This window comes from Rhipicephalus microplus, chromosome 8 (genome assembly GCF_043290135.1).
Source record: "Rhipicephalus microplus isolate Deutch F79 chromosome 8, USDA_Rmic, whole genome shotgun sequence".
Taxonomy (NCBI): Eukaryota; Metazoa; Arthropoda; class Arachnida; order Ixodida; family Ixodidae; genus Rhipicephalus; species Rhipicephalus microplus.
In genome coordinates this window covers 125,948,590-125,974,698 of record NC_134707.1, presented here as the reverse complement: position 1 = coordinate 125,974,698, position 26,109 = coordinate 125,948,590, and the positions used below count along the sequence as shown (strand labels likewise).

At 51.2% G+C, this 26,109-nt stretch overlaps 1 protein-coding gene and 1 non-coding gene across 2 annotated transcripts; both read right to left on the bottom strand.

Annotated features, from left to right (window-relative positions):
- Window positions 1–4,634: 4,634 nt before the first annotated feature.
- On the bottom strand, window positions 4,635–6,595 carry LOC142768741 (uncharacterized). Its single transcript, XM_075870743.1, has one exon. The coding sequence runs from the start codon at window positions 6,553–6,555 to the stop codon at window positions 5,272–5,274; it is 1,284 nt and encodes a 427-aa protein (XP_075726858.1). The 5' UTR covers window positions 6,556–6,595; the 3' UTR covers window positions 4,635–5,271.
- A 375-nt stretch (window positions 6,596–6,970) lies between these two features.
- On the bottom strand, window positions 6,971–7,044 carry TRNAN-GUU (transfer RNA asparagine (anticodon GUU)). The gene has a single exon. It is a non-coding gene; the product is annotated as a tRNA-Asn (tRNA).
- Between the last annotated feature and the right edge of the window lie 19,065 nt (window positions 7,045–26,109).

Genomic DNA, 26,109 nt, shown 5'->3' with positions numbered 1-26,109 from the left:
ATCTCCAACCTTTCGGTCAATTGGAGATCGCGCTAGCCAATTGCGCCACGGAGACAGTCGTGCTCTACTATCAACACCATCAGAACATATCTTCAAAGCTAACAGCGCAAAGAAAAAAAGCAACACACCACTCCCGGGAGGACTCGAACCTCCAACCTTTCGGTTAGCAGCCGATCACGCTAGCCAATGGCGCCACGGACACAGTCGTGCTCCACTCTCACCACCGTCAGAACATTTCTTCAGAGCTATCAGCCCAAAGAAAAAGAAGCGCCGCACCACCACCGGGTGGGCGCGAACCTCCAACCATTCGGTCAACAGCAGGTCGCGCTAGCCAATTGCGCCACGGAGACAGTCCTCCTCCACTCTCACCACCATCAGTACATATCTTCAAAGCTATCAGCCCAAAGAAAAAAAAGCAACACACCACTCCCGGGAGGGCTCGAACCTCCAACCTTTCGGTTAACAGCTGATCGCACTAGCCAATTGCGCCACGGAGACAGTCGTGCTCCACTCTCACCACCATCAGTACATATCTTCAAAGCTAACAGCGCAACGAAAAAGAGCAATACACCACTCCCGGGAGGGCTCGAACCTCCAACCTTTCGGTTAGCAGCCGATCGTGCTAGCCAATTGCGCCACGGAGACAGTCGTGCTCCACTCACCACCTTCAGAACATATCTTCAAAGCTATCAGCGCAAAGAAAAAAGCAACACACTACTCCTGGGAGTGCTCAAACCTCCAATTTTTCGGTTAAGAGCCGAACGTGGTACCCGATTGCGCCACGGAGACAGTCGTGCTCCTCTTTCACCACCATCAAAACATTTCTTCAGAGCTATCAGCCCAAGGAAAAACAAGCGCCGCACCACCACCGGGTGGGCTCGAACCTCCAACCTTTCGGTCAACATAGATTGCGCTAGCCAATTGCGCCACGGAGACAGTCCTCCTCCACTCTCACACCATCAGAACATATCATCAAAGCTATCAGCCCAAAGAAAAAAAAAAGCGCCGCACCACCACCGGGTGGGCTCGAACCTCCAACCTTTCAGTTAACAGCCCATCGCGCTACACAATATCGCCACGGAGACGGTCGTGCTCCGCTCTCACCACCATCAGAACATATCTTCAAAGCTATCAGCGCAAAGAAAAAAGCAACACACCACTTCCGGGAGGGCTCAAACCTCCAATTTTTCGGTTAACAGCCGAACGTGCTAGCCAATTGCGCTACGGAGACAGTCGTGCTCCACTCTCACCACCATCAGAGCATATCTTAAAAGCTATCAGTGCAACGAAAAAAGCAACACACAACTCCCGGGAGGGCTCGAACCTTCAACCTTTCGGTTAACAGCTGATCGTGCTAACCAATTGCGCCACGGAGACAGTCGTGCTCCTCTCTCACCACCATCAGAACATTTCTTCAGAGCTATCAGCCCAACGAAAAAGAAGCGCCGCACCACCACCGGGTGGGCTCGAACCACCAACCTTTTGGTCAACTGCAGATCGCGCTAGCCAATTTCGCCACGGAGACAGTCCTCCTCCACTCTCACCACCATCAGAACATATCTTCAAAGCTATGAGCCCAAAGAAAAAAAAAGCAACACACCACTCGCGGGAGGGCTCGAACCTCCAACCTTTAGGTTAACAGCCGATCGCGCTAGCCAACTGCGCCACGGAGACTTTTTTTTTCTTTCTTTATTGCCTGTTTACATACAACATTCACACATATATATACATCAAACAAAGTAGAAACATGAAATAAAAAAGGGGTAAAAAGCATCATATTTAACAGGCTTTTTTTAAAATTCCTTCATCTGTAGAAGGCTTTCTACTTGATGAAGCCATTCGGGCACCTCTTGTTGAACCTTTTGTGCTTCCACGAACGAACAGACAGATTGAAAGAAATATTGCCTGACCGGACGTGCATTAACATCAGCATGGCGCACCGCCATTCTAGATTGCCATATACCGTGCAGGCCCAGTAACATAACTAGGTCGAAAGGTATTCCTTCTTCATTTGATACTGGTAGAAATCTGATGCCATAGGCATCGAGAGGCAGATCCTTTTTCAAAGTCCTTTGAAGAACATCCCAGAAAAAGACTGCATCCCAGCAGTCCAGGAAAACATGTTCAATTGTTTCCGGCTTTTTGCAGAGAAGGCAATCAACACCCCAGGGAACGAATAAGCCTTTTTATTGCATCCATGTTTTCACGGGCAAGGTCCCAGTGTGCAACTTAAAGAAAAAGGATTTCGCTCCAGGTGTTACCTCCATTTTTTTAACACGGCTTAAGACATTTTGGCCTGGGCCTACGCGGTATAATGCTCTATATAGGGGAACAGGAAGAACTGTTTCTACTAAATCTTTGTATAACTTTTTACGCGAAACCGTACTGAGGTATTCCAATGAAAAACGCGTTTTTAGAAAGAGACATGAATCAACAACTTCTTTTAAGAAACCTGTAACACTTGTTTTCATGTGAACAGATGCTACCACAAATTCTGGCAGCCGTCTTCCAAGCCTAAGCTGTATAACAGTACGTATGAATGGGTCTCGATTATTTCGGAAAAACATAAACCGATTAACTAACTGACGAAGGTACAAATGACACAGACCAAGTCCTCCAGAGCGAACCCGTCTGAATAAGTTAGTTCTACTAGTTCGCTCCCAAGAAGAACCCCACAAGAAAACAGCAAATATTCGATGAAGCTTCTGTAGATTCACACGTGAACAATGCATTACCTGAAGGACATACCAGAGCTTACTGACTAAAAATACGTTACAAAATGTCGCTCTGGCGAAAATTGATAGCTGGAAACCATTGAGTTTTTCAGCTTTTTCTCGTAGCTCCACAGCCTGACGCCGCCAGTACGGTTCACTGTCACAATAATATTCTAATGGCACACCTAGGTATCGTACCGGAGTAGTAGTCCATGAAATACCAGCCACAAATTGTGGAGTCACAGGCCATTCGCCGTGCCAGTAACCCAGGCACTTGCTCCAGTTTACCAAACTACCACTTGCATTACAATAAAGGTTCACAATTTTTATGGTTTCAGCGATACTATCATAATCTTTACAAAACACAGCTATATCATCTGCGTATGCCAGTACCCGTACTTCAGCTTCTTGTAGTTTGTACCCCACTATGTTATTGCTTTTCATGACTTTTTGGCAAAATGACTCTATATAAATTGAAAATAGGAGGGAAGACAAAGGGCAGCCTTGTCGTACAGAACGTCTGACATTAATTCGTTTCCCAAGAACTTTGTTGATGATTAGCCGAGTTTTACATCCAGTATATGCCATTCGAACTGTATCTCGAATTACTTTGCCAACATTGACATAGTCTAACAAAAGAAAAAGTATTTCGTGCGGTACTCGGTCAAATGCTTTTTCTAAATCTATCTGGATCATCGCGATGTGATCATTTGTGGCATCGCAGCACTCCAATACACTTCGTGCCTTGTGAATGTTTGTGAATATAGTGCGCCGTTTGATCCCACTTGTCTGGTGGTCGCCTACAATGTTATTAATAACTGTCTGCAGTCTCCTTGCTAGCACTTTCATCAAAATCTTGTAGTCGATATTTGAGAGACTAATTGGCCTGTACGATTTCACTTCACGTAATTTAACTGCGTCCTCAGTTTTTTGTATTAAAATAGTATGAGATAGCAGAAAAGAAGGTGGCAAAGTCTTTATGTCTAAGGCTTCGTTAAAAACCGCTGCCAGGATCGGTGCTAGTTCGTGTTTGAATTCCTTATAAAATGCGGCTGTTAAGCCATCAGGTCCTGGGGACTTTCCCAAATGGAGGGCAATGATTGCTTTTGTCACTTCCGGTTCAGAAATAGGACATTCTAGGCTGTCTTTCCTGCAGTCCTCAACCTTTGGCATTAATTTTAAAAATTCATTCTTGAATTCATCTACATTTACTTTACATTTATCAAATAAAGTGGTGTAGTACTCGTTGAAAGCATCCTCTATATATCTTTGTTCACTTGTAACGTTACCCATGTATTCAATCTGATGTATAACATTCCGCTGAGCGTTTCGTTTTTCGAGACCAAGCATTCTTTTGGTCGGTTTCTCTCCTACGGTCCTTTTCTCTGCCCTTGCCCTTATTTGTGCGCCACGATACTTCTCCTCATCAATTTGTTCCAATTTGGACTTTACTGACCTTATATCATTTGTGAATAAGCCTGGCGTTTTGCTGTCCTCGGCTAGCAGTTCTTTGAGATTTAAACGTAGGGTTCTTTCTTTTTCACTCTTTCCGTGTTTTATTACACATGAGCGTTCTATAGCTATCAACTTTATATTCTGTTTAAATTGTTCCCACTTCACTCCGTATTTTTGATCTCCACTATCTATGTTTACCAACGCCTCTCGAACACTGTCCATAAATTTTTCATCTTCCAAGAGATTAGAATTCAGCTTCCACATGTCCCAGTTAAATACTGGTCTACGTCTATTCCTTTTACCTATTACAAATGATACTAAGCAATGATCACTAAATGAAATAGGGAGGACATTGTACTCACTGATGATCGGAATTAAATCCAGTGATACGTAGGCCCTATCTAGGCGCGCATGACTGGAGCCTTGGAAATGCGTATACAGTGTTGGTCCTTTAGCAATACACTCTGCAACATCCTCAAGGTCTAAGTCAGAAATTAGATTCGTTAACGCGACTGTGCTTGAGTCGTTGAAATTGGATGTACTTGTTTTATCATCGGCACTGATCACACAATTAAAATCTCCCATAAGGATGACTATGCGATCGCATTCACAATAAGTACGAATTGCGTCGAATGTTACACACCGTTCATCAACTTTAAGAGGTGCATATAAACAAATCACTCGCCAATTAAGAGAAAAGAAGGTCAAATCACATACAACAAACCTTCCGGATGAGTCAGACGTGACGTTTTGAACACTGGCACCTAAACTATTCCGCAGAAAGATCACACACCCTGCCGACCTACCAACTGCATGACTGACGCTGGCGGTGTAGCGTCCGGTGAAACGTTGCAGTAGGCTCTCGGTGGCGTCCACGCTCTCCACTTTGGTTTCCTGAACTGCAATAATGTCCAGGTCTTGGTCCATGGCTAGTCTGTAGAGCTGAGTCTATTTCTTCCTGGAAGCCAGTCCTCGTATATTGAGCGTCGCTGCTTTCACGAACCCGCTCAGCGACGTGATCGGTGAGCGGGTCCAAGCTGAGAGCCCTGCACGTTCACTTATTGGGCTCTCGTCGTCCAGGGCGGATCCATGTTGTTCACCTTTAGTTTGAGCGGCCATCGTCGCGTTTGAGCGACGACGACCGTTGGCGGGCAGCGTTTCGTTTCTTGCCTCCACTGACCACCTTCCACTGCATTTCCGACTTTACTTGCGTTTCGTCTACTTGAGCACCGTCGTCTGAATCGCGACGGCGTTTTGCAGACGCCGATTCTAATTCCATGTTTAAGGTATCCAGATCACTAGGCAAATCCTCATTTTCGTGTGGTTTGTTCGCCAAAGAGTGCTGTGAAGCCGAGTTTAGAGGAGTCGAAGCAGCGTTGGCCTGGGACGCCGGCGTTTCAGGGCGCGTTGCTTGCAGCTGCGACGCGGCGTGCATCGCAGGCGCAGGACGCGTCTCTTCGCTAGTCGTTGGGGCCGCTTGACTTCCCATCTTCCGTTCGGCGTTCGTGTCCGGGGCTGAAGAAACTTGCTTGCTTTTCCCCAGCACCGGCGTGTCGTCCGATGTCGTCTGCTTCTGTGGTATCGCAGGCAAAGACGCTTGTTCAGATTCCTCCTCATCCATGAGAAGTTCACTCTGTTGAGTCTCTGGTCGTCGCCCTGCAGCTCGTGCGTATGAACGGTTACACTCATCCTGCTCATGACCGAAAGAGTGGCATTCGCTGCACCTTGGGACCTTACAATCGCGTCGCATATGCCCCGTGCTTCGGCACCGCAAGCACAAAGGCGGTCTTCCCGGCACCACGACCAGTGCCGTACTGCTGCCAATACGCACCTGATGGGGCAGTTGATCCACAGAAACGCCATCTCGTAGTTGCATGCGTACTACACGAGTGGTCGATTCAACTCCTTCAAAATCCTCAACTCTCCATCGGTCATCGGTCACCTCCTTGACGTCGCCGTATTCATAGAAGGCACGCCGAATAGCGTCTTTCGTAACATCGAACGCTAGCCAGTGCAATTTCATTTTAACTTCTTGCCGCGTCGGGTCAATGACGAGACATACCCGGTGTTTAACTTTGATAACGCCTGCGTCTGTCAGCGCTTTCTTTGCTTCCACGGTCTTCATGTTCAATAGCCACACGTGCGACATCTGATATGCTCCAATGCCACTTACTTGCTGTATGACGCCTAAATCTTTGAGAGGTTTCCTGAAGTCGTCGATGCGGTACGGTCGGCCGCTGACGTCGCAGTGTAGAGCTACTGCTCGACGCATCGCTTCACCTGATGGCAACGAAGGCAGAATAATCCTGTAGTCCTTTGGAACGAGGGGAGACGCTGTACCGCGGCCGGCGTCGGCCGCTGTCGCTGCTCGGGATGAGCTTTCCATCCTGCGTCCGCACGCGTCGGTGACCAGAAGCAGAATGACTGCGCCACGGAGACAGTCGTGCTCCACTCTCACCACCATCATAACATATCTTCAGAGCTATCAGCGCAAAGAAAAAGCAAACACCACTTCTGGGAGGGCTCAAACCTTCAACGTTTTGGTTAACAGCCGATCGTGCTAGCCAATTGCGCCACGGAGACAGTCGTGCTCCACTCTCAGCACCACCAAAACATATCTTCATAGCTTTCAGTGCAAAGTAAAAAGCAACACACCACTCCCGGGATGGCTCGAACCTCCAACCTTTCGGTTAACGGCCGATCGCGCTAGCCAATTGCGCCACGGAGACAGTCGTGCTCCACTCTCACCACCATAAGAACATATCTTCAAAGCTAACAGCGCAAAGAAAAAAGCAACACACCACCCCCGGGAGGGCTCGAACCTCCAACCTTTCGGTTAACAGCCGATCGCGCTAGCCAATTGCGCCACGGAGACAGTCGTGCTCCACTCTCACCACCGTCAGAACATTTCTTCAGAGCTATCAGCTGAAAGAAAAAGAAGCGCCGCACCACCACCGGGTGGGCTCGAACCTCCAACCTTTCGGTCAACAGCAGGTCGCGCTAGCCAATTGCGCCGCGGAGACAGTCCTCCTCCACTCTCACCACCATCAGAACATATCTTCAAAGCTATCAGCCCAAAGAAAAAAAAGCAACACACCACTCCCGGGAGGGCTCGAACCTCCAACCTTTCAGTTAACAGCCGATCGCGCTAGCAAATCGCGCCACGGAGACATCGTGCTCCACTCTCACCACCATCAGAACATATCTTCAAAGCTATCAGCGCAACGAAAAAAGCAACACACAACTCCCGGGAGAGCTCGAACCTTCAACCTTTCGGTTAACAGCCGATAGTGCTAGCCAGTTGCGCCACGGAGACAGTCGTGCTCCTCTCTCACCACCATCAGAACATTTCTTCAGAGCAATCAGCCCAACGAAAAAGAAGCGCCGCACCACCACCGGGTGGGCTCGAACCACCAACCTTTCGGTCAACTGCAGATCACGCTAGCCAATTGCGCCACGGAGACAGTCCTCCTCCACTCTCACCACCATCAGAACATATCTTCAAAGCTATCAGCCCAAAGAAAAAAAAGCAACACACCACTCCCGGGAGGGCTCGAACCTCCAACCTTTCAGTTAACAGCCGATCGCGCTAGCCAATTGCGCCACGGAGACAGTCGTGATCCACTCTCACCACCATCAGAACATATCTTCAAAGCTATCAGTGCCAAGAAAAAAGCAACATACCACTCCCGTAAGGGCTCGAACCTCCAACCTTTTGTTTAACAGCCGATCGCGCTAGCCAATTGCGCCATGGAGACAGACGTCCTCCACTCAAACCACCATCAGAACATTTCTTTAGAGCTATCTGCCCAAATAAAAAAAAGCGCCGCACCACCACCGGGTGGGCTCGAACCTCCAACCTTTCGGTTAACAGCCGATCGTGCTAGCCAATTGCGCCACGGACACAGTCGTGCTCCACTCACCACCTTCAGAACATATCTTCAAAGCTATCAGCGCAAAGAAAAAAGCAACACACTACTCCTGGGAGGGCTCAAACCTCCAATTTTTCGGTTAAGAGCCGAAGTGGTATCCAATTGCGCCACGGAGACAGCCGTGCTCCTCTTTCACCACCATCAAAACATTTCTTCAGAGCTATCAGCCCAAGGAAAAACAAGCGCCGCACCACCAACGGGTGGGCTCGAACCTCCAACCTTTCGGTCAACTGCAGATTGCGCTAGCCAATTGCGCCACGGAGACAGTCCTCCTCCACTCTCACACCATCAGAACATATCATCAAAGCTATCAGCTCAAAGAAAAAAAAGCAACACACAACTCCCGGAAGGGCTCAAACCTCCAACCTTTCAGGTAACAGCCGATCGAGCCAGCCAAATGCGCCATGGAGACAGTCGTGCTCCACTCTCACCACCATCAGAACATATCTTCAAAGCTATCAGCGCAAAGAAAAAAGCAACACACCACTCCCGGGAGGGCTCGAACCTCCAACCTTTCGGTCAGTAGCCGATCACGCTAGCCAATGGTGCCACGGATACAGTCGTTCTCCACTCTCACCACCGTCAGAACATTTCTTCAGGGCTATCAGCCCAAAGAAAAAGAAGCGCCGCACCACCACCGGGTGGGCTCGAACCTCCAACCTTTCGGTCAACAGCAGGCCGCGCTAGCCAATTGCGCCACGGAGACAGTCCTCCTCCACTCTCACCACCATCAAAACATATCTTCAAAGCTATCAGCCCAAAGAGAAAAAAGCAACAAACCACTCCCGGGAGGGCTCGAACCTCCAACCTTTCAGTTAACAGCCCATCGCGCTAGCCAATTGCGCCACGGAGACGGTCGTGCTCCGCTCTCACCACCATCAGAACATATCTTCAAAGCTATCAGCGCAAAGAAAAAAGCAACACACCACTCCCGGGAGGGCTCAAACCTCCAATTTTTCGGTTAACAGACGAACGTGCTAGCCAATTGCGCCACGGAGACAGTCGTGCTCCACTCTCACCACCATCAGAGCATATCTTAAAAGCTATCAGCGCAACGGAAAAAGCAACACACTACTCCCGGGAGGGCTCGAACCTCCAACCTTTCAGTTAACAGGCGATCGCGCTAGCCCATTGCGCCACGAAGACAGTCGTAATCCACTCTCACCACCATCAGAACATTTCTTCAGAGCTATCAGCCCAACGAAAAAGAAGCGCCGCACCACCACCGGGTGGGCTCGAACCCCCAACCTTTCGGTCAACTGCAGATCGCGCTAGCCAATTGCGCCACGGAGACAATCCTCCTCCACTCTCACCACCATCAGAACATATCTTCAAAGCTATCAGCCCAAAGAAAAAAAAAGCAACACACCACTCCCGGGAGGGCTCGAACCTCCAACCTTTAGGTTAACAGCCGATCGCGCTAGCCAACTGCGCCACGGAGACAGTCGTGCTCCACTCTCACCACCATCAGAACATATCTTCAGAGCTATCAGCGCAAAGAAAAAGCGAACACCACTTCTGGGAGGGCTCAAACCTTCAACCTTTTGGTTAACAGCCGATCGTGCTAGCCAAATTCGCCACGGAGACAGTCGTGCTCCACTCTCACCAACATCAGGACATTTCTTCAGAGCTATCAGCCCAAGGAAAAACAAGCGCCGCACCACCACCGGTTGGGCTCGAACCTCCAACCTTTCGGTCAACTGCAGATCGCGCTAGCCAATTGCGCCACGGAGACAGTCCTCCTCCACTCTCACACCATCAGAACATATCATCAAAGCTATCAGCGCAAAGAAAAATAGCGACACGCCGCCCCCGGGTGGGCTCAAAACTCCAACCTTTCGGTTAACAGCCGAACGCACTAGCCCATTGCGCCACGGAGACAGTCGTGCTCGACTCTCACCACCATCAGTACATATCTTCAAAGCTATCAGCCCAAAGAAAAAAAAGCAACACACCACTCCCGGGAGGGCTCGAACCTCCAACCTTTCGGTTAACAGCTGATCGCACTAGCCAATTGCGCCACGGAGACAGTCGTGCTCCACTCTCACCACCATCAGTACATATCTTCAAAGCTAACAGCGCAACGAAAAAAAGCAATACACCACTCCCGGGAGGGCTCGAACCTCCAACCTTTCGGTTAGCAGCCGATCGCGCTAGCCAATTGCACCACGGAGAATGTCGTGCTCCACTCTCCCCACCGTCAGAACATTTCTTCAGAGCTATCAGCCCAAAGAAAAAGAAGCGCAGCACCACCACCAGGTGTGCTCGAACCTCCAACCTTTCGGTTAACAGCCGATCGCGCTAGCAAATTGCGCCACGGAGACAGTCGTGCTCCTCTCTCACCACCATCAGAACATATCTTCAAAGCTATCAGTGCAAAAAAAAGCAACATACCACTTCCGGGAGGGCTCGAACCTCCAACCTTTCGGTTAACAGCCGATCGAGCTAGCCAATTGCGCCACGGAGACAGACGTGCTCCACTCTAACCACCATCAGAACATTTCTTCAGAGCTATCAGCCCAAAGAAAAAAAAGCGCCGCACCACCACCGGGTGGGCTCGAACCTCCAACCTTTCGGTTAACAGCCGATCGTGCTAGCCAATTGCGCAACGGAGACAGTCGTGCTCCACTCACCACCTTCAGAACATATCTTCAAAGCTATCAGCGCAAAGAAAAAAGCAACACACTACTCCTGGGAGGGCTCAAACCTCCAATTTTTCGGTTAAGAGCCGAACGTGGTACCCAATTGCGCCACGGAGACAGTCGTGCTCCATTCTCACCACCATCAGGACATTTCTTCAGAGCTATCAGCCCAAAGAAAAACAAGCGCCGAACCACCACCGGGTGGGCTCGAACCTCCAACCTTTCGGTCAACTGCAGATCGCGCTAGCCAATTGCGCCACGGAGACAGTCCTCTTCCACTCTCACACCATCAGAACATATCATCAAAGCTATCAGCCCAAAGAAAAAAAAGCACACACCACTCCCGGAAGGGCTCGAACCTCCAACCTTTCAGTTAACAGCCGATCGCGCCAGCCAAATGCGCCACGGAGACAGTCCTCCTCCACTCTCACACCATCAGAACATATCATCAAAGCTATCAGCCCAAAGAAAAAAAAGCAACACACCACTCCCGGGAGGGCTCGAACCTCCAACCTTTCAGTTAACAGCCGATCGCGCCAGCCAAATGCGCCACGGAGACAGTCGTGCTCCACTCTCACCACCATCAGAACATATCTTCAAAGCTATCAGCGCAAAGAAAAAAGCAACACCACTCCCGGGAGGGCTCGATTCTCCAACCTTTCGGTCAATTGGAGATCGCGCTAGCCAATTGCGCCACGGAGACAGTCGTGCTCTACTCTCAACATCATCAGAACATATCTTCAAAGCTAACAGCGCAAAGAAAAAAAAGCAACACACCACTCCCGGGAGGGCTCGAACCTCCAACCTTTCGGTTAGCAGCCGATCACGCTAGCCAATGGCGCCACGGACACAGTCGTGCTCCACTCTCACCACCGTCAGAACATTTCTTCAGAGCTATCAGCCCAAAGAAAAACAAGCGCCGCACCACCACCGGGTGGGCGCGAACCTCCAACCATTCGGTCAACAGCAGGTCGCGCTAGCCAATTGCGCCACGGAGACAGTCCTCCTCCACTCCCACCACCATCAGTACATATCTTCAAAGCTATCAGTCCAAAGAAAAAAAAGCAACACACCACTCCCGGGAGGGCTCGAACCTCCAACCTTTCGGTTAACAGCTGATCGCACTAGCCAATTGCGCCACGGAGACAGTCGTGCTCCACTCTCACCACCATCAGTACATATCTTCAAAGCTAACAGCGCAACGAAAAAAAGCAATACACCACTCCCGGGAGGGCTCGAACCTCCAACCTTTCGGTTAGCAGCCGATCGCGCTAGCCAATTACGCCACGGAGACAGTCGTGCTTCACTCTAACCACCGTCATAACATTTCTTCAAAGCTATCAGCCCAAAGAGAAAAAAGCCCCTCACCACTACCGGGTGGGCTCGAACCTCCAACCTTTCGGTTAACAGCCTATCGCGCTAGCCAATTGCGGCGCGGAGACAGTCGTGCTCCACTCACCACCTTCAGAACATATCTTCAAAGCTATTAGCGCAAAGAAAAAAGCAACACACCACTCCTGGGAGAACTCAAACCTCCAATTTTTCGGTTAACAGCCGAACGTTCTAGCCAATTGCTCCACGGAGACAGTCGTGCTCCTCTCTCACCACGCCAGAACATTTCTTCAGAGCTATCAGCCCAAGGAAAAAGAAGCGCCGCACCACCACTGGGTGGTCTCGAACCTCCAACCTTTCGGTCAACTGCAGATCGCGATACCCAATTGCGCCACGGAGACAGTCCTCCTCCACTCTCACCACCATCAGAACATATCTTCAAAGCTATCAGCCCAAAGAAAAAAAAGCAACACACCACTCCCGGGAGGGCTCGAACCTCCAACCTTTCAGTTAACAGCCGATCGCGCCAGCCAAATGCGCCACGGAGACAGTCGTGCTCCACGCTCACCACCATCAGAACATATCTTCAAAGCTATCAGCGCAAAGAAAAAAGCAACACACCACTCCTGGGAGGGCTCAAACCTCCAACCTTTCAGTTGACAGCCGATCGCGCTAGCCAATTGCGCCACGGAGACAGTCGTGCTCCACTCTCACCACCATCAGAACATATCTTCAAAGCTATCAGCGGAAAGAAAAAAAGCAACACACCATTCTCGGGAGGGCTCGAACCTCCAACCTTTCGGTTAACAGCCGATCGCGCTAACCAATTGCGCCCAGATACATCGTGCTCCACTCTCACCACCATCAGAACATATCTTCAAAGCCATCAGCGCAAAGAAAAAAACAACACACCACTCCCGGGAGGGCTCGAACCTCAAACCTTTCAGTTAACAGCCGATCGCGCTAGCCAATTGCGCCACGGAGACAGTCGTGCTCCACTCTCACCACCATCGGAACAAATCTTCAAAGCTATCAGCGCAAAGAAAAAAGCAACACACCTTTCCCGGGAGGGCTCGAACCTCCAACCTTTCGGTTAACAGCCGATCACGCTAGCAAATTGCGCCACAGAGACATCGTGCTCCACTCTAACCACCATCAGAACATTTCTTCAAAGCTATCAGCGCAAAGAAAAAAGCAACACACCACTCCCGGGAGGGCTCGAACCTCCAACCTTTCGGTTAACAGCCGATCGCGCTAGCCAATAGCGCCGCGGAGACAGTCGTGCTCCACTCTCACCACCATCAGAACATATCTTCAAAGCTATCTGTGCAAAGAAAAAAGCGACACACCACTTCCGGGAGGGCTCAAACCTCCAATTTTTGGTTAACAGCCGAACGTGCTAGCCAATGGCGCCAGGGAAACAGTCGTGCTCCACTTTCACCACCATCAGAACTTATCTTCAAAGCTATCAGCGCAAAGAAAAAAGCAACACACCACTCCTGGGAGGGCTCAAACCTTCAACCTTTCGGCTAAGAGCCGGTCGTGCTAGCCAATTGCGCCACGGAGACAGTCGTGCTCCACTCTCACCACCATCAGAACATATCTTCAAAGCTAACAGCGCAAAGAAAAAAATCAACACACCACTCCCGGGAGGGCTCCAACCTCCAACCTTTCGGTTAGCAGCCGATCGCGCTAGCCAATTGCGCCACGAAGACAGTCATGCTCCACTCTCACCACCGTCAGAACATTTCTTCAGAGCTATCAGCCCAAAGAAAAAGAAGCGCCGCACCACCATCAGGTGTGCTCGAACCTCCAACCTTTCGGTCAACAGCAGATCGCCCTAGCCAATTGCGCCACGGAGACAGTCGTGCTCCACTCTCACCACCATCAGAACATATCTTAAAAGCTATCAGCGCAACGAAAAAAGCAACATACCACTCCCGGGAGTGCTCGAACCTCCAACCTTTCGGTTAACAGCCGATCGAGCTAGCCAATTGCGCCACGGAGACAGACTTGCTCCACTCTAACCACCATCAGAACATTTCTTCAAAGCTATCAGCGCAAAGAAAAAAGCAACACACCACTCCCGGGAGGGCTCGAACCTCTAACCTTTCGGTTAACAGCCGATCGCGCTAGCCAATAGCGCCACGGAGACAGTCGTGCTCCAATCTCACCACCATCAGAACATATCTTCAAAGCTATCTGTGCAAAGAAAAAAGCGACACACCACTTCCGGGAGGGCTCAAACCTCCAATTTTTGGTTAACAGCCGAACGTGCTAGCCAATGGCGCCAGGGAAACAGTCGTGCTCCACTTTCACCACCATCAGAACTTATCTTCAAAGCTATCAGCGCAAAGAAAAAAGCAACACACCACTCCTGGGAGGGCTCAAACCTTCAACCTTTCGGCTAACAGCCGGTCGTGCTAGCCAATTGCGCCACGGAGACAGTCGTGCTCCACTCTCACCACCATCAGAACATATCTTCAAAGCTAACAGCGCAAAGAAAAAAATCAACACACCACTCCCGGGAGGGCTCGAACCTCCAACCTTTCGGTTAGCAGCCGATCGCGCTAGCCAATTGCGCCACGAAGACAGTCGTGCTCCACTCTCACCACCGTCAGAACATTTCTTCAGAGCTATCAGCCCAAAGAAAAAGAAGCGCCGCACCACCATCAGGTGTGCTCGAACCTCCAACCTTTCGGTCAACAGCAGATCGCCCTAGCCAATTGCGCCACGGAGACAGTCGTGCTCCACTCTCACCACCATCAGAACATATCTTAAAAGCTATCAGCGCAACAAAAAAAGCAACATACCACTCCCGGGAGTGCTCGAACCTCCAACCTTTCGGTTAACAGCCGATCGAGCTAGCCAATTGCGCCACGGAGACAGACGTGCTCCACTCTAACCACCATCAGAACATTTCTTCAGAGCTATCAGCCCAAAGAAAAAAAAGCGCCGCACCACCACCGGGTGGGCTCGAACCTCCAACCTTTCGGTTAACAGCCGATCGTGCTAGCCAATTGCGCAATGGAGACAGTCATGCTCCACACACCACCTTCAGAACATATCTTCAAAGCTATCAGCGCAACGAAAAAAGCAACACACAACTCCCGGGAAGGCTCGAACATTCAACCTTTCGGTTAACAGCCGATCGTGCTAGCCAATTGCGCCACGGAGACAGTCGTGCTCCTCTCTAACCACCATCAGAACATTTCTTCAAAGCTATCAGCCCAAAGAAAAAAAGCAACACACCACTCCCGGGAGGGCTCGAACCTCAAACCTTTCAGTTAACAGCCGATCGCGCTAGCCAATTGCGCCACGGAGACAGTCGTGCTCCACTCTCACCACCATCAGAACATATCTTCAAAGCTATCAGTGCAAAGAAAAAAGCAACACACCTTTCCCGGGAGGGCTCGAACCTCCAACCTTTCGGTTAACAGCCGATCGCGCTTGCAAATTGCGCCACAGAGACATCGTGCTCCACTCTAACCACCATCAGAACATTTCTTCAAAGCTATCAGCGCAAAGAAAAAAGCAACACACCACTCCCGGGAGGGCTCGAACCTCCAACCTTTCGGTTAACAGCCGATCGCGCTAGCCAATAGCGCCAAGGAGACAGTCGTGCTCCACTCTCACCACCATCAGAACATATCTTCAAAGCTATCTGTGCAAAGAAAAAAGCGACACACCACTTCCGGGAGGGCTCAAACCTCCAATTTTTGGTTAACAGCTGAACGTGCTAGGCAATGGCGCCACGGGAACAGTCGTGCTCCACTTTCACCACCATCAGAACTTATCTTCAAAGCTATCAGCGCAAAGAAAAAAGCGACACACCACTCCTCGGAGGGCTCAAACCTTCAACCTTTCGGCTAACAGCCGGTCGTGCTAGCCAATTGCGCCACGGAGACAGTCGTGCTCCACTCTCACCACCATCAGAACATATCTTCAAAGCTAACAGCGCAAAGAAAAAAAGCAACACACCACTCCCGGGAGGGCTCGAACCTCCAACCTTTCGGTTAGCAGCCGATCGCGCTAGCCAATTGCGCCACGAAGACAGTCGTGCTCCACTCTAACCACCGTCAGAACATTTCTTCAGAGCTATCAGCCCAAAAAAAAGAAGCGCCGCACCACCATCAGGTGTGCTCGAACCTCCAACTTTTCGGTCAACAGCAGATCGCGCTAGCCAATTGCGCCACGGAGACAGTCCTCCTCCACTCTCACCACCATCAGAACATATCTTCAAAGCTATCAGCGCAAAGAAAAAAGCAACACACCACTCCTGGGAGGGCTCGAACCTCAAAATTTTCGGTTAAGAGCCGAACGTGGTACCCAATTGCGCCACGGAGACAGTCGTGCTCCTCTCTCACCACCATCAGTACATTTCTTCAGAGCTATCAGCCCAAGGAAAAACAAGCGCCGCACAACCACCGGGTGGGCTCGAACCTCCAACCTTTCGGTCAAATGCGGATCGCGCTAGCCAATTGCGCCACGGAGACAGTCCTCCTCCACTGTCACACCATCAGAACATATCATCAAAGCTATCAGCCCAAAGAAAAAAAAGCAACACACCACTCCCGGGAGGGCTCGAACCTCCAACCTTTCAGTTAACAGCCGATCGCGCCAGCCAAATCCGCCACGGAGACAGTCGTGCTCCACTCTCACCACCATCAGAACATATCTTCAAAGCTATCAGCGCAAAGAAAAAAGCAACACCACTCCCGGGAGGGCTCGAATCTCCAACCTTTCGATCAATTGGAGATCGCGCTAGCCAATTGCGCCACGGAGACAGCCGTGCTCCACTCTCAACACCATCAGAACATATCTTCAAAGCTAACAGCGCAAAGAAAAAAAGCAACACACCACTCCCGGGAGGGCTCGAACCTCCAACCTTTCGGTTAGAAGCCGATCACGCTAGCCAATGGCGCCACGGACACAGTCGTGCTCCACTCTCACCACCGTCAGAACATTTTTTCAGAGCTATCAGTCCAAAGAAAAAGAAGCGCCGCACCACCACCGGGTGGGCTCGAACCTCCAACCATTCGGTCAACAGCAGGTCGCGCTAGCCAATTGCGCCACGGAGACAGTCGTGCTCCACTCTCACCACCATCAGAACATACCTTCAAAGCTAACAGCGCAACGAAAAAAAGCAACACACCACTCCCGGGAGGGCTCGAACCTCCAACCTTTCGGTTAGCAGCCGATCGCGCTAGCCAACTGCACCACGGAGACAGTCGAGCTCCACTCTCCCCACCGTCAGAACATTTCTTCAGAGCTATCAGCCAAAGAAAAAGAAGCGCCGCACCACCACCAGGTGTGCTCGAACCTCCAACCTTTCGGTCAACAGCAGATCGCGCTAGCCAATTGCGCCACGGAGACAGTCCTCCTCCACTCTCACCACCATCAGAACATATCTTCAAAGCTATCAGCGCAAAGAAAAAAGCAACACACCACTCCTGGGAGGGCTCGAACCTCCAACCTTTCTGTTAACAGCCGATCGCGCTAGCCAATTGCGCCACGGAGACAGTCGTGCTCCACTCACCACCTTCAGAACATATCTTCAAAGCTATTAGCGCAAAGAAAAAAGCAACACACCACTCATGGGAGGGCTCAAACCTCCAATTTTTCGGTTAACAGCCGAACGTTCTAGCCAACTGCTCCACGGAGACAGTCGTGCTCCTCTCTCACCACCATCAGAACATTTCTTCAGAGCTATCAGCCCAAGGAAAAAGAAGCGCCGCACCACCACCGGGTGGTCTCGAACCTCCAACCTTTCGGTCAACTGCAGATCGCGCTAGCCAATTGCGCCACGGAGACAGTCCTCTTCCACTCTCACCACCGTCAGAACATTTCTTCAGAGCTATCAGCCCAAAAAAAAGAAGCGCCGCACCACCACCGGGTGGGCTCGAACCTCCAACCTTTCGGTCAACAGCAGATCGCGCTAGCCAATTGCGCCACGGAGACAGTCCTCCTCCACTCTCACCACCATCAGAACATATCTTCAAAGCTATCTGTGCAAAGAAAAAAGCGACACACCACTTCCGGGAGGGCTCAAACCTCCAATTTTTGGTTAACAGCCGAACGTGCTAGGCAATGGCGCCACGGGAACAGTCGTGCTCCACTTTCACCACCATCAGAACTTATCTTCAAAGCTATCAGCGCAAAGAAAAAAGCGACACACCACTCCTGGGAGGGCTCAAACCTTCAACCTTTCGGCTAACAGCCGGTCGTGCTAGCCAATTGCGCCACGGAGACAGTCGTGCTCCACTCTCACCACCATCAGAACATATCTTCAAAGCTAACAGCGCAAAGAAAAAAAGCAACACACCACTCCTGGGAGGGCTCGAACCTCCAACCTTTCGGTTAGCAGCCGATCGCGCTAGCCAATTGCGCCACGAAGACAGTCGTGCTCCACTCTAACCACCGTCAGAACATTTCTTCAGAGCTATCAGCCCAAAAAAAAGAAGCGCCGCACCACCATCAGGTGTGCTCGAACCTCCAACTTTTCGGTCAACAGCAGATCGCGCTAGCCAATTGCGCCACGGAGACAGTCCTCCTCCACTCTCACCACCATCAGAACATATCTTCAAAGCTATCAGCGCAAAGAAAAAAGCAACACACCACTCCTGGGAGGGCTCGAACCTCCAAATTTTCGGTTAAGAGCCGAACGTGGTACCCAATTGCGCCACGGAGACAGTCGTGCTCCTCTCTCACCACCATCAGTACATTTCTTCAGAGCTATCAGCCCAAGGAAAAACAAGCGCCGCACAACCACCGGGTGGGCTCGAACCTCCAACCTTTCGGTCAACTGCAGATCGCGCTAGCCAATTGCGCCACGGAGACAGTCCTCCTCCACTGTCACACCATCAGAACATATCATCAAAGCTATCAGCCCAAAGAAAAAAAAGCAACACACCACTCCCGGGAGGGCTCGAACCTCCAACCTTTCAGTTAACAGCCGATCGCGCCAGCCAAATGCGCCACGGAGACAGTCGTGCTCCACTCTCACCACCATCAGAACATAACTTCAAAGCTATCAGCGCAAAGAAAAAAGCAACACCACTCCAGGGAGGGCTCGAATCTCCAACCTTTCGATCAATTGGAGATCGCGCTAGCCAATTGCGCCACGGAGACAGCCGTGCTCCACTCTCAACACCATCAGAACATATCTTCAAAGCTAACAGCGCAAAGAAAAAAAGCAACACACCACTCCCGGGAGGGCTCGAACCTCCAACCTTTCGGTTAGAAGCCGATCACGCTAGCCAATGGCGCCACGGACACAGTCGTGCTCCACTCTCACCACCGTCAGAACATTTTTTCAGAGCTATCAGTCCAAAGAAAAAGAAGCGCCGCACCACCACCGGGTGGGCTCGAACCTCCAACTTTTCGGTCAACAGCAGATCGCGCTAGCCAATTGCGCCACGGAGACAGTCCTCCTCCACTCTCACCACCATCAGAACATATCTTCAAAGCTATCAGCGCAAAGAAAAAAGCAACACACCACTCCTGGGAGGGCTCGAACCTCAAAATTTTCGGTTAAGAGCCGAACGTGGTACCCAATTGCGCCACGGAGACAGTCGTGCTCCTCTCTCACCACCATCAGTACATTTCTTCAGAGCTATCAGCCCAAGGAAAAACAAGCGCCGCACAACCACCGGGTGGGCTCGAACCTCCAACCTTTCGGTCAAATGCGGATCGCGCTAGCCAATTGCGCCACGGAGACAGTCCTCCTCCACTGTCACACCATCAGAACATATCATCAAAGCTATCAGCCCAAAGAAAAAAAAAGCAACACACCACTCCCGGGAGGGCTCGAACCTCCAACCTTTCAGTTAACAGCCGATCGCGCCAGCCAAATCCGCCACGGGGACAGTCGTGCTCCACTCTCACCACCATCAGAACATATCTTCAAAGCTATCAGCGCAAAGAAAAAAGCAACACCACTCCCGGGAGGGCTCGAATCTCCAACCTTTCGATCAATTGGAGATCGCGCTAGCCAATTGCGCCACGGAGACAGCCGTGCTCCACTCTCAACACCATCAGAACATATCTTCAAAGCTAACAGCGCAAAGAAAAAAAGCAACACACCACTCCCGGGAGGGCTCGAACCTCCAACCTTTCGGTTAGAAGCCGATCACGCTAGCCAATGGCGCCACGGACACAGTCGTGCTCCACTCTCACCACCGTCAGAACATTTTTTCAGAGCTATCAGTCCAAAGAAAAAGAAGCGCCGCACCACCACCGGGTGGGCTCGAACCTCCAACCATTCGGTCAACAGCAGGTCGCGCTAGCCAATTGCGCCACGGAGACAGTCGTGCTCTACTCTCACCACCATCAGAACATATCTTCAAAGCTAACAGCGCAACGAAAAAAAGCAACACACCACTCCCGGGAGGGCTCGAACCTCCAACCTTTCGGTTAGCAGCCGATCGCGCTAGCCAATTGCACCACGGAGACAGTCGAGCTCCACTCTCCCCACCGTCAGAACATTTCTTCAGAGCTATCAGCCAAAGAAAAAGAAGCGCCGCACCACCACCAGGTGTGCTCGAACCTCCAACCTTTCGGTCAACAGCAGATCGCGCTAGCCAATTGCGCCACGGAGACAGTCCTCCTCCGCTCTCACCACCATCAGAACATATCTTCAAAGCTATCAGCGCAAAGAAAAAAGCAACACACCACTCCTGGGAGGGCTCGAACCTCCAACCTTTCGGTTAGAAGCCGATCACGCTAGCCAATGGCGCCACGGACACAGTCGTGCTCCACTCTCACCACCGTCAGAACATTTTTTCAGAGCTATCAGTCCAAAGAAAAAGAAGCGCCGCACCACCACCGGGTGGGCTCGAACCTCCAACCATTCGGTCAACAGCAGGTCGCGCTAGCCAATTGCGCCACGGAGACAGTCGTGCTCCACTCTCACCACCATCAGAACATACCTTCAAAGCTAACAGCGCAACGAAAAAAAGCAACACACCACTCCCGGGAGGGCTCGAACCTCCAACCTTTCGGTTAGCAGCCGATCGCGCTAGCCAACTGCACCACGGAGACAGTCGAGCTCCACTCTCCCCACCGTCAGAACATTTCTTCAGAGCTATCAGCCAAAGAAAAAGAAGCGCCGCACCACCACCAGGTGTGCTCGAACCTCCAACCTTTCGGTCAACAGCAGATCGCGCTAGCCAATTGCGCCACGGAGACAGTCCTCCTCCACTCTCACCACCATCAGAACATATCTTCAAAGCTATCAGCGCAAAGAAAAAAGCAACACACCACTCCTGGGAGGGCTCGAACCTCCAACCTTTCTGTTAACAGCCGATCGCGCTAGCCAATTGCGCCACGGAGACAGTCGTGCTCCACTCACCACCTTCAGAACATATCTTCAAAGCTATTAGCGCAAAGAAAAAAGCAACACACCACTCATGGGAGGGCTCAAACCTCCAATTTTTCGGTTAACAGCCGAACGTTCTAGCCAACTGCTCCACGGAGACAGTCGTGCTCCTCTCTCACCACCATCAGAACATTTCTTCAGAGCTATCAGCCCAAGGAAAAAGAAGCGCCGCACCACCACCGGGTGGTCTCGAACCTCCAACCTTTCGGTCAACTGCAGATCGCGCTAGCCAATTGCGCCACGGAGACAGTCCTCTTCCACTCTCACCACCGTCAGAACATTTCTTCAGAGCTATCAGCCCAAAAAAAAAGAAGCGCCGCACCACCACCGGGTGGGCTCGAACCTCCAACCTTTCGGTCAACAGCAGATCGCGCTAGCCAATTGCGCCACGGAGACAGTCCTCCTCCACTCTCACCACCATCAGAACATATCTTCAAAGCTATCTGTGCAAAGAAAAAAGCGACACACCACTTCCGGGAGGGCTCAAACCTCCAATTTTTGGTTAACAGCCGAACGTGCTAGGCAATGGCGCCACGGGAACAGTCGTGCTCCACTTTCACCACCATCAGAACTTATCTTCAAAGCTATCAGCGCAAAGAAAAAAGCGACACACCACTCCTGGGAGGGCTCAAACCTTCAACCTTTCGGCTAACAGCCGGTCGTGCTAGCCAATTGCGCCACGGAGACAGTCGTGCTCCACTCTCACCACCATCAGAACATATCTTCAAAGCTAACAGCGCAAAGAAAAAAAGCAACACACCACTCCTGGGAGGGCTCGAACCTCCAACCTTTCGGTTAGCAGCCGATCGCGCTAGCCAATTGCGCCACGAAGACAGTCGTGCTCCACTCTAACCACCGTCAGAACATTTCTTCAGAGCTATCAGCCCAAAAAAAAGAAGCGCCGCACCACCATCAGGTGTGCTCGAACCTCCAACTTTTCGGTCAACAGCAGATCGCGCTAGCCAATTGCGCCACGGAGACAGTCCTCCTCCACTCTCACCACCATCAGAACATATCTTCAAAGCTATCAGCGCAAAGAAAAAAGCAACACACCACTCCTGGGAGGGCTCGAACCTCCAAATTTTCGGTTAAGAGCCGAACGTGGTACCCAATTGCGCCACGGAGACAGTCGTGCTCCTCTCTCACCACCATCAGTACATTTCTTCAGAGCTATCAGCCCAAGGAAAAACAAGCGCCGCACAACCACCGGGTGGGCTCGAACCTCCAACCTTTCGGTCAACTGCGGATCGCGCTAGCCAATTGCGCCACGGAGACAGTCCTCCTCCACTGTCACACCATCAGAACATATCATCAAAGCTATCAGCCCAAAGAAAAAAAAGCAACACACCACTCCCGGGAGGGCTCGAACCTCCAACCTTTCAGTTAACAGCCGATCGCGCCAGCCAAATGCGCCACGGAGACAGTCGTGCTCCACTCTCACCACCATCAGAACATATCTTCAAAGCTATCAGCGCAAAGAAAAAAGCAACACCACTCCAGGGAGGGCTCGAATCTCCAACCTTTCGATCAATTGGAGATCGCGCTAGCCAATTGCGCCACGGAGACAGCCGTGCTCCACTCTCAACACCATCAGAACATATCTTCAAAGCTAACAGCGCAAAGAAAAAAAGCAACACACCACTCCCGGGAGGGCTCGAACCTCCAACCTTTCGGTTAGAAGCCGATCACGCTAGCCAATGGCGCCACGGACACAGTCGTGCTCCACTCTCACCACCGTCAGAACATTTTTTCAGAGCTATCAGTCCAAAGAAAAAGAAGCGCCGCACCACCACCGGGTGGGCTCGAACCTCCAACCATTCGGTCAACAGCAGGTCGCGCTAGCCAATTGCGCCACGGAGACAGTCGTGCTCTACTCTCACCACCATCAGAACATATCTTCAAAGCTAACAGCGCAACGAAAAAAAGCAACACACCACTCCCGGGAGGGCTCGAACCTCCAACCTTTCGGTTAGCAGCCGATCGCGCTAGCCAATTGCACCACGGAGACAGTCGAGCTCCACTCTCCCCACCGTCAGAACATTTCTTCAGAGCTATCAGCCAAAGAAAAAGAAGCGCCGCACCACCACCAGGTGTGCTCGAACCTCCAACCTTTCGGTCAACAGCAGATCGCGCTAGCCAATTGCGCCACGGAGACAGTCCTCCTCCGCTCTCACCACCATCAGAACATATCTTCAAAGCTATCAGCGCAAAGAAAAAAGCAACACACCACTCCTGGGAGGGCTCGAACCTCCAACCTTTCGGTTAACAGCCGATCGCGCTAGCCAATTGCGCCACGGAGACAGTCGTGCTCCACTCACCACCTTCAGAACATATCTTCAAAGCTATTAGCGCAAAGAAAAAAGCAACACACCACTCCTGGCAGGGCTCAAACCTCCAATTTTTCGGTTAACAGCCGAACGTTCTAGCCAATTGCTCCACGGAGACAGTCGTGCTCCTCTCTCACCACCATCAGAACATTTCTTCAGAGCTATCAGCCCAAGGAAAAAGAAGCGCCGCACCACCACCGGGTGGTCTCGAACCTCCAACCTTTCGGTCAACTGCAGATCGCGCTAGCCAATTGCGCCACGGAGACAGTCCTCTTCCACTCTCACCACCGTCAGAACATTTCTTCAGAGCTATCAGCCCAAAAAAAAAGAAGCGCCGCACCACCACCGGGTGGGCTCGAACCTCCAACCTTTCGGTCAACAGCAGATCGCGCTAGCCAATTGCGCCACGGAGACAGTCCTCCTCCACTCTCAACACCATCAGAACATATCTTCAAAGCTATCAGCCCAAAGAAAAAAAAGCAACACACCACTCCCGGGAGGGCTCGAACCTCCAACCTTTCAGTTAACAGCCGATCGCGCCAGCCAAATGCGCCACGGAGACAGTCGTGCTCCACTCTAACCACCATCAGAACATTTCTTCAAAGCTATCAGCGCAAAGAAAAAAGCAACACACCACTCCCGGGAGGGCTCGAACCTCCAACCTTTCGGTTAACAGCCGATCGCGCTAGCCAATAGCGCCACGGAGACAGTCGTGCTCCACTCTCACCACCATCAGAACATATCTTCAAAGCTATCTGTGCAAAGAAAAAAGCGACACACCACTTCCGGGAGGGCTCAAACCTCCAATTTTTGGTTAACAGCCGAACGTGCTAGCCAATGGCGCCACGGAACAGTCGTGCTCCACTTTCACCACCATCAGAACTTATCTTCAAAGCTATCAGCGCAAAGAAAAAAGCAACACACCACTCCTGGGAGGGCTCAAACCTTCAACCTTTCGGCTAACAGACGGTCGTGCTAGCCAATTGCGCCACGGAGACAGTCGTGCTCCACTCTCAGCATCATCAGAACATATCTTCAAAGCTATAAGTGCAAAGAAAAAAGCAATACACCACTCCCGGGAGGCTTCGAACCTCCAAACTTTCGGTTAACAGCCGATCGCACTAGCCAATTGCGCCACGGAGACAGTCGTGCTCCACTCTCACCACCATCAGAACATATCTTCAAAGCTAACAGCGCAAAGAAAAAAAGCAACACACCACTCCCGGGAGGGCTCGATTCTCAAACCTTTCAGTTAACAGCCGATCGCGCCAGCCAAATGCGCCACGGAGACAGTCGTGCTCCACTCTCACCACCATTTAAACATATCTTCAAAGCTATCAGCGCAAAGAAAAAAGCAACACACTACTCCCGGGAGGGCTCGAACCTCCAACCTTTCGGTTAACAGCCGATCGCGCTAGCAAATTGCGCCACAGAGACATCGTGCTCCACTCTAAACACCATCAGAACATTTCTTCAAAGCTATCACCGCAAAGAAAAAAGCAACACACCACTCCCGGGAGGGCTCGAACCTCCAACCTTTCGGTTCACAGCCGATCGCGCTAGCCAATAGCGCTACGGAGACAGTCGTGCTCCAATCTCACCACCATCAGAACATATCTTCAAAGCTATCTGTGCAAAGAAAAAAGCGACACACCACTTCCGGAGGGCTCAAACCTCCAATTTTTGGTTAACAGCCGAACGTGCTAGCCAATGGCGCCACGGAAACAGTCGTGCTCCACTTTCACCACCATCAGAACTTATCTTCAAAGCTATCAGCGCAAAGAAAAAAGCAACACACCACTCCTGGGAGGGCTCAAACCTTCAACCTTTCGGCTAACAGACGGTCGTGCTAGCCAATTGCGCCACGAAGACAGTCGTGCTCCACTCTCAGCATCATCAGAACATATCTTCAAAGCTATCAGTGCAAAGAAAAAAGCAACACACCACTCCCGGGAGGGCTCGAACCTCCAAACTTTCGGTTAACAGCCGATCGCACTAGCCATTTGCGCCACGGAGACAGTCGTGCTCCACTCTCACCGCCATCAGAACATATCTTCAAAGCTAACAGCGCAAAGAAAAAAAGCAACACACCACTCCTGGGAGGGCTCGAACCTCCAACCTTTCGGTTAGCAGCCGATCGCGCTAGCCAATTGCGCCACGAAGACAGTCGTGCTCCACTCTCACCACCGTCAGAACATTTCTTCAGAGCTATCAGCCCAAAGAAAAAGAAGCGCCGCACCACCATCAGGTGTGCTCGAACCTCCAACCTTTCGGTCAACTGCAGATCGCGCTAGCCAATTGCGCCACGGAGACAGTCGTGCACTACAC